A 9,513-nucleotide genomic window follows, 5' to 3' on the forward strand; every position below is an offset into this window, starting at 1 on the left:
CGGGTCACGACGAGGCATTCCCCATAGCGACCCCTAGAGGACGCAGTGTCTCGTTCCCTACTCAGGGAACCATGGTTACATAAGTAACCTGAGACGTTCTCTTTGTTATCTGTGTTTTGTTCTCTCTTATCTTTTGAGACAGGAAATATGTGATTGTGTTTCCTAGCCCACATTTTTTAAAGGTGAAAAATGAAGGCCTCTTAAATGGCAATGTAGGTTTGCATAACTGGAGAATATTGGTTCATAATGTACCTCCGGGCCTCTATACGGTCGTCCGTTCACAATCTCAGGGGAAGCGTAAAGCGGGCTGCCGCAGAATGTTTGAAGAAGCTTGTCCTTGTGGTAGAGGTTGGACAAACCAAAATCTGCAATCTGGAATATAAAACCGAGTCAGAAAAGGCTGATATTGAGTAACAAATCACTAGAGGAAAATCGTAACATACCTTAATGTTTCCGTTGTCATCCAGGAGAATGTTTTCCAGCTTGAGATCTCGGTGTACTACTCTGTTCTGTAAGACATCATCAAAATCATTGTTTTTAGATCAACTTCTTTCTCATAGGCATCATAGAAAAAAATTGCTGCCAGCTATGTTTGTCATATATGATGTCCTACAAAACTCTGTAATGAACAATAAAAACATTATGAAATTCTTAGTCTCTTGCTATTCTTTGACGACAGCAATATTTTATGAAAGGGAAAAGTGACATTTCCCTTCATCCCATATAAGAACCCGACCGTCAAATGGCCTGATCTGTGTATCTCCTCCCTTCTTTCTGGGACGACCTCCTTGGAATCCCCGAGCTGATTTGATGACATCATCATCCCAGCTGTATAGAAACAAAGGCCAATCCCAGGCTGAATTCCCCCAGGGCGTTTCATTTTCCAGCTGACACGGCCCCGGGTACCGGCTGACCCTTTGTACTGATCTAGGAACGACATCTTCTGCATTAATCCTACACTTAATCTTTATAAAACTAGAAAAATATGCTCTAAAATGTGAAATAAAAGAGAAAACAATGAATAAATATGTGCTGGATCAATGTGAAAGGCCAATTTGAAGTATATCACGCTTGGAAAGTGGGAAAAATTGGAGATGAGGAGGGGTTTGGCATCAGGACAGAAGAACACAGCTGCTCTCTGGCTCCACAACCTTTCGCACCGAGACATTCTTGGATGTTTAGTTTATCCCTCTCATATCATGTCAAATCCTCCTTCATTCAGTAAATTATTTTATTTACTCTATAGAGAACTCATGTGCGACTGCACGTGAACATTCCACAGATGTCAGTTGTTTAGTTCGAGAGGCTTTAAGGTACGAGACGCTGTGCTATAATGTAACTGTAGTCATGGTTAAAGTCTAAGTACCTTAGTTACATAAGGTTAAAGGCAAGAAATGCAGTAGAGGATATATTTACAATATTCCTGCTGAAAACCAGCTAGTTTGCCGGCCTTAGCTGGTTAAAGTTAGCCCCCAAACCTGCCCAAACTGGTCTGGCTGCGGTGGCCAAGCTGATCTGAAAAGAGCAAAAATTCCTCTAAAACCAGCCAAAGCTTAGACCAACTAAGACCAGTAAACCAGCTTTGGTGTTTTTTTGTTTTTGTTTTGTTATTTCTTTTTTTTCTCTATAATACAGAAACCTTTGTCTTCATTTTTTCACCTAGTTTGACCTTTATGACTTTTATTTTTTAATGGAACACACACACACACACACAAAAGTTATTTAGAAGAATGTTTCAACTGTTTTTGCTTATATAATGGAAGTCAGTGGGGTCCAAAATGCCACCTTTCATTGTATGGACCACAAAACCCACAATTTTCAGAATATCTTCTTTTGTGTTTCCCAGTAGAAAGGTCATACTGGTTTGGAATGTTAATTAGTTAGTTAGTTTTTTAATTAATTCGTTTTTAATTTGCCTCACCACATGGCTCCACCGGTTCCATCCTCACCTTGTGGCAGTAATGAACAGCAGAGACGATCTGTCTGAAGAAGTGCCTGGTCTCCCTTTCGCTGAGCCTTCGGCGCTCGCTCATGTAATCGTACAGCTCACCCTTACTGGCATATTCCATCACGATCACAATCTTATCCTTATTCTCGAACACTGCGAATAGAAGCAAATACAACAGCGGTTGATTAGATTACTCAACATCACTGCATTATAGACATTTGCATGTTAAAGAGACGGCGCATGGAAATGAAAACAGCATATTTCCATTATGTCCCGCTCTCTAGATTAAGCTCTCTGTCATTGACTGTTAACAGTTTGGCTCGACCTTTTGTTGGGCCGTTGCCAGTATGTAGGAGTCAAAATCGCCAGCGAGTCTGACTTTAGTTAGTGTCATGGCGATTAGGAGCTGTCTTTGGAAGCGAGACCACAACTGCTAACAGGTGTTAAGTGCAGAGAGGAAGTGAGATTTGGTGTACGTGATCTTGGATGGTGGCGTAAACATTCCCGTTCTAAGAAAAGGTATGTGTTTTGCATAACACGGTTTTCTTAGTAGCAGCTCTTAGATTAATAGCCATCATTTAAACCAATCAGAGAAGTGTTTATCTTGCTAATATTGATGGAAAAAATAGGACCTCAACAAATCTTTGTTTTTATTTGGCAGGGGAGTGAAGCTGTTGCTCCATTCAGATCCTCCTCCACCTTCTGCTGATACAGCAGGAGCATCTCCATAGCGACTCTTCATTGTTTACTGCCCAAAGGCTGGTTGTCACAGTGATGGTCAGTGGACCAAATAGACAATGAAGAATCCCTCTGATCAGGTGGGTTTCCTTTGGCTCTCTTGGTGTCACTTTCAACAACATGTGTATTTGGACACCTGCTGAATGTCTAGGACTATACCGGCTTGCTGGAATAACCTTCGAAAACCAGTTAAGTTCATGTTCAAGACATTGAACCCGATCTGAAACCAGCGCTAGAAGCTAGCATTGAGTAATTACCTCTCTCGGCTAATCCGTATTAGACACAGGAGACTGAACGCTACGTTTTGGCACCGACTCTCAGACGATCCAGGGTCAGTAATAATGGCCCCTGGCTGAGAGCGCGGCGTGAGTCCACAGCCATGGCGTCTCTCTCTGTGAGCATGGAGATAAAGCAGCTTTGTCAAGTCTTTGTTTTGAGTATCGCGTTCAAGGCACGCTGCGCTCGGGGCCTAATTTGATGGGTTTTTGATTTATGTTCTGAGAGGCGTGGGACATTTCAAACATGCTGATTGCTGCAGGACTGTAATGACTTCAATGCATTCGCTTCATCTCCATTAGAGAGTTTACACCCCCAACAACATGTGCCTGATCAACACCCTTGGACTAGCAGGGTGCGGTCAGATCGCATAAATAAAATATGAGGGCAACTGATCTAAAGATGATCGGATGTTGAGAAAAACCACACTGGGCAGCAAAGGGTGTGGAGTTTACACATGTTGAGAAACAAAGTGAAGGGGGTTTGTAGACTTTTGATGTGTACTCGGTTTCTGAATACATGAAGTGGAGTTGTGGTGTCTCAGTGAGAGTGTTTTAAGACTAGCGGTGAGAAAAAGACCTACCTTCGTATATAGAGATGATGTGTGGATGGCGGAGAGAAGACATGATCTCGATCTCTCTGCGAATGTGCACCATGTCTTGGTCATCTTTAATCTTTTCCTTTCGGATGGATTTAATCGCCACCTGAAAACCAACAAACAAGTAAAATCAACTATGAAGCACATTAGCATTTAGGCAAACTAATATTAATGATTCTTTTGACTGGAGTAACTAGAAAATATTGATGGATTCCTGGTTTAGTAGCTCAATTTTTCAGTTTGATTGAGTAGTATTGATGAAAATGAGGGTTTGCTCTGATTGATGATATTTGTGTTCCAGTGGCATCCTGGCTCGGGGGGTCATAGATCATAGAAACAGAAGAGCCTATTCCCTTTTATGGTGTCAAGGAGTTCACAGGAAAGTACTTCCTGTCTTAGGCGGTCAGGTGACCCACAAATTTGCTGAACTAACCAATCTAGTAGTAGAGGCACTCTTTTTATTTAACCTGCAGAGCAGTTTATTATAGTTGGTTTCAACATGGACTCACTAGGGTTATAATAGTTTACTAAAATTATTACATGAATTAAAATAAAATATAACAAAACTTAAACTTATTTTATTTCAGCTAGTTGCTAAGGCAACATTTCTCATTTAATTTAGTTTAACTTTTATGTGCGTTTTCATTTAGTACTAAAATAAACTAAAATCTATATAGACCTATGTAAAAATGTATAAAAGCAAAAAAAATTATAAGCGAATTATAAAAACGGAAATAAATTGAATTCAAAATATTAACAAAAACTATAATAGTGTTTCTTTCATAATAAAATATACATTATTTTTCACAATAAATTATGGACTAAACAACATAGTATCTTCAAAATAGTGTGATAAAATACAATAAATGTAATTAAAATGAATAATATAATATTGTACGGTGATAATATGCTTTAAGTATTATGAACTATGTATATAGTCATTTAAAAGATGCATAAATCATATAAATTATTTTATTCCTTATAGAAAGCATTGAATTTATTTCAGTACTTTTTTTTTCTTTGGAAGTTCTGGAGAGAGATGTTTTTTTGGTAAGCTAAGGGAGTCTAGATCGGGAATTAGTGTCTTAACCTTGAGCAAAAATGGGTTTCTGTGAAGGTGAATGGCTTTTTCGGGAGAAGGCGCACCATAGAAGTTATTTTTAAATGTCCCATTTACCAGCTCCCAAACAGGCTCTATCACAGAGATGTGTCAGTGCTCAAAGGCCTGCTTTCAAAGAACCTCTTTTTTCATTTTTACATATTTACTTTTTTTTAGATAATGCAATGTTATCTCAAGCATAAACTGTTTTAGCTGGTAAATTAATTGTATTTACTCTATATCTTAAAGTCTTGTCCTTTATATGCGTGCTGAGGATGCTGAGAAGATTTCTGCCTGGCTAAATCTGAGTGGTCATGAGGAGGAATTAAAGTTGCAGGAAGTTTGCAGCCTGTTCCTCCACTGACTCATAAAACACGCAGGAGGGGAAGTGGTGCTGACAGAGCTGACTTCCTGTCCACCCCGTGCAGTTCACAACCCCGATATACTGCCAACCCACGCCTTTTTAGGGGCAAAATTGTGTTCCTGCAAATGCATTGTTTTACTGTCTGATGACATCTACAATGCATGCATTGCATGTTATAGCCCTATCAGTGACTTATGTAATACTCATAGTACAGAGCTTGTGATAAATGTGTTTAAAGGGGTCATATGATGCGATTTCAATTTTTCCTTTCTCTTGGTGCATAGAGAAGATCTGTAAAGATGCAAAGACTTAAGTCTCAAATCCAAAGAGATATTCTTTATAAAAGTTAAGAGTCAGCCACGCCTACCTAAAACGGCTCGATCTAACATGCCCCCACATATCTACATCACGACGTGGGAAGATTTGCATAACGCCGCGCAAATGTTCATGCAAAGAAAGAAGGCGTAACTTTTATTCTCGCTGTAGTATTGTTGCTGCCGCCATGTCGTGAAGACGCTGTGTGTTTCGTTGTGAAAGCGAAACTACTTTGTTTGGCCTCCCAAAAGAGGACGATATCCGCTTCTTCATGCCTAGAGCTGATCCGTGCTGGAAATACATCAACTTCGCGCTGTGGATCGCCGGATCGGCTTTCACCATAGTCGAAGCGGAGTCCAGCCCGGGGTCGTCACATGTGGTTGCCGCAAGCTCGCCGGCCGCTCCTTTGTCGATTTCGCCGGCCACCGCTCACTCTAGTCTGCCGGCCTCCGCTCACTCAAGCCCGCCGCCGCTCACTCAAGCCCGCCGTGTGTGACGCTGTGTGTTTCGTTGTGAAAGCGAAACTACTTTGTTTGGCCTTCCAAAAGAGGACACAACTAGAAATCAGTGGTTAAATTGTATTTGCAACACTGTTCCAGAACAGTTCAACCCAAATATTCAGATGTGTGCAGCACATTTTATGGAGGACTGTTTCCTGACCCTGGTAGAGTAGACTATGCTGGCTGTTCTGACTCACAGACTGTAAGTAGGTTTTTTTATATTAAAGAATTTGCCACTGACGATTCAAACGCGAGTTTTGAGCAGTGTAGAGTAGCGCTTGTTGTTTGTCATTTCTCCGATCACAAATGCAGACATGGTTTTATGTTTACACGGCGCAATGCAATGCTTAAAAAGACAGTATATGTCATTATAATCCGTAATTATGTCCCCACTGGATGCAACAAATGCCTCATTTATCCGCATAAACACATTTCATTACACCAAATACACAAAATAATGTTATTTTTAGCAACATCATATGCCCCCTTTAACTCGCCACTTCGATATGATCTGTCTGATTAGAGTCTGGTGTTTGTGACTAGGATGGTGGAAGGTTTTAAAAAGGCTGTAAGATAGAGCCAGAACATACGTGTGTGTGTGTGTGTGTGTGTGTGTGTGTCACTTTAGGAACTCAATGTGATATGATCCTCTCAAATTTTACCCTAATTACAGTGAAAGCATAAACGCATTAAAATTGCATTGCAGCAGACAGGCACGCAGGTGATTTTTTTGACCTCGCTGAAGGAAGCACATATGGTTGAGTGGTATTCTGTAAGATAGAGCCAGAACATACGTGTGTGTGTGTGTGTGTGTGTGTGTGTCACTTTAGGAACTCAATGTGATATGATCCTCTCAAATTTTACCCTAATTACAGTGAAAGCATAAACGCATTAAAATTGCATTGCAGCAGACAGGCACGCAGGTGATTTTTTTGACCTCGCTGAAGGAAGCACATATGGTTGAGTGGTATTGTTACCCAGCCTGTGGCTACAGATCATTAAGCCAACCTGTGTTTGATGCCTTTGCCAGCTGGCTGTAGGCTTTGCTCTTCTCTAACCCCTGGCTAAAACTAAAGCGTTCTTATTGTCTCCTAGACATAGACCAGCCCATTGTCTGAGCCTCACACAACAGCTGTGTTGTTTTACCAGTCCGTCATTTAAGGGGGAAAAGGGAGCACCTTTACTCACCGGAGCACTCTTGCGGAACGAAGTTTTGGAAAAAAGCGTCATAGAAAGTTGAACACAATGAAGGAGCAAAAAAAGAAAGCCTGTTGTCACATTTGTTGTTTCTTTCCAACTTCCTCTGCCTTTACCATCTTTCTATGTCTCCAGACGTATACTATTCAAAAATGAATTTTAACTCGACCCTCGTTTTTTTTCTTTTCTTTTTTTAAATGAGCCAGTCCATAAACACTAAAATACGGTTTCTATAGTATAGCCATAAGATGTAAACAATATGTATGTAAAAAAGTATTTTAGTGTGGAAAAAATGCTTCTAATATCCAATTTTACTTTGTTGTCAAGACAATGTCTTTAAAGAAGCACATGCAAAGAGTCAAAATAATTGTTCTGGTTCAGTTCATCCCATAATGTTATGAATTCTTTCCTTTGCTACTAGCGTGAGTCATGCATTCCTAGATTCAGCCATCGGTCCATTCAGACAATAGACTGCGACTCCAAAATTGATCAGTTTGTGCATGATACTTTATCATCTGCCCCCATCCACAATGTCTACCTGTCTTTTTATCACTGAACCCCCATTAAGTTCAAAAAGCAAATGACTGAAGCTCAGTCACAAATGTGTTTGCAGCAAAAGTTTTCTAAATGTATATGCTGGAACATTCCTTGCTGCTGCCAAAGTCATCACCATACAAACACTTGAGTTTATCTGCACCCTTAAAATTTAGCATTGGTCATTGACACTGAAAACACAACTAGTTGTGTTGGTCTCCACATAACCACACTGTCTAATGTTTCTGTCTAGTCGGACGGTGCAAATTCAGAGTAAACGCTCTTAAGTGGTTCCATTATTAGGTTACCAAGTCCCGGACGTGACTCTAAGAGCATCCTGCGCTCAAGCAGCTGTTGACATAAGGCTACATTTTTCACCCACAGCTCTGACCCACTAGGTCCATATCTGCCCCACTCAAGAAGCAGATCTGTCTTGGGATTAATGCACTGACCTAGTTCCAAAACAAAAGTGGTTTATCCTAGTTTTTCTCACTTGCTCTACAGATGTCATGCATTTCTTAGCGACGGTGGTGAATCCAGAGTAATATGTAAGGGAGCTTAGGTTACTTGCAACATAAACATACCTATCGTGCTTTGAAACCTTTGACCTGCTCAACTCCTATATGACCTAAATGAGCTGACCCCTGTCACTGAGGAACGGAAGACAGCACTTGCCCTGTGAAATTGTGCATGTAATGATGGTCATTAAGGGCGCATTTACTTTCACCAATGTTTCAAAGGAATGTTTAATTATGTCAACTGATAGCAAGTGAAACACACACAATATCTCCCATATGAAAGGATAATCACAAATGAGATCTCTCTAATATCTCTGTTCAATCCCATAGGACAATGAGACAAAGCAGAAACATTCTCGTCTTCTGCTTCTCCATGATCACTCTTAAAAATAAAGGTTCTCTGTTGACATTGATGGTTCCACGAAGAACCTTTAACATCCATGGAACCTGTCCATTTCACAAAAGGTTCTTAATAGTGAAAAGGTTCTTATTAACATGTTCTTCATACTAAAAAAAGGTTCTTCTGTGGCATCACTGTGAAAACCCCCATTTGGAACCTTTATTTCTAAGAGTGATGGAAAAAAAGACCACATTTTCAAGACTTCAATTTGACAAGATGCAAAACTCATTTAATTCTTCCAAAACCAAATGAACTGGTTCATGCAACCCATTTGCATTTTATAGCTCTGTATTTTCATGTCTATCTCAAATAATTTTAGAGTAGGAGAAACATCTGAAACGAAGTTGATACCTATCTTAGAACTTAATAAGATCTCTTGAGGTTTGAAAGAGCTATCTTTGAGTCATTTCATGTTGGTAAACTCTCACCACTCGTCCAGTGTGCCTCTCCATGGCTTTCTTCACTTTTCCATATGTTCCTTTCCCGAGCGTCTCGAACAGCTCGTAGCGGTGCTTCAGGTTGTGTTTGTGGTGATGTTTCTTCACGCTGGACCCTCTCCGTACACCGAGAGAGGCTGGCATCTCTCCTCCGGGATAGTCCACCGGTAGAGGCTCACTTTCATTTGCTCCGTTATTCCCTAACTGGGATGATTCCGTCTCCATGGTTTCCTCAGCGATGTGTCCAGATGCTCGATAAATCTTAAAATCGGCGCTCAGCCGTTATAGAAAGTCACAAATATCCCACACTCGGTGTTTAGTCGTTATTTAAGCTGATGAATGGGGTCTGGGATTTGTAGGGGGCGTCTAAGAAGAGCGACCCCGTCACTCATTCATCGGTGAAGTGCTCCTCTCGCCTCTTGCAGCTCAAATATGCGCCAGCGGACTCCATGTTTTACCCGTCCATCAAACTACCGGCGCGGGTTCCTCCTCCCCTCCTCTTCCCTTTTCTCCAGAGTAACAGAGTAATCCAAAGCATAGTGTTTACATTGAATCTAAAACAGATATGCATTAAATATATATATATATA

The 9,513-nt window shown here is 40.6% G+C and overlaps 1 protein-coding gene across 1 annotated transcript in view; it reads right to left on the reverse strand.

The window, feature by feature from the left end:
* The window catches only part of LOC107690659 (NUAK family SNF1-like kinase 1), a 12,573-nt gene extending 3,211 nt beyond the window's left edge, over positions 1-9,362 (reverse strand). The window contains exons 1-5 of the mRNA XM_016489041.1: positions 8,916-9,362; positions 3,546-3,666; positions 1,950-2,101; positions 444-509; positions 253-372 (exon numbers count right to left, since the gene is read on the reverse strand). Coding sequence (XP_016344527.1) covers positions 253-372; positions 444-509; positions 1,950-2,101; positions 3,546-3,666; positions 8,916-9,149 — 693 coding nt within the window. The 5' untranslated portion in view covers positions 9,150-9,362. The remainder of the gene's footprint in view (positions 1-252; positions 373-443; positions 510-1,949; positions 2,102-3,545; positions 3,667-8,915) is intronic.
* Between the last annotated feature and the right edge of the window lie 151 nt (positions 9,363-9,513).

This window comes from Sinocyclocheilus anshuiensis, unplaced genomic scaffold (assembly GCF_001515605.1).
Source record: "Sinocyclocheilus anshuiensis isolate Anshui unplaced genomic scaffold, SAMN03320099.WGS_v1.1 scaffold3242, whole genome shotgun sequence".
NCBI classification, from domain to species: domain Eukaryota; kingdom Metazoa; phylum Chordata; class Actinopteri; order Cypriniformes; family Cyprinidae; genus Sinocyclocheilus; species Sinocyclocheilus anshuiensis.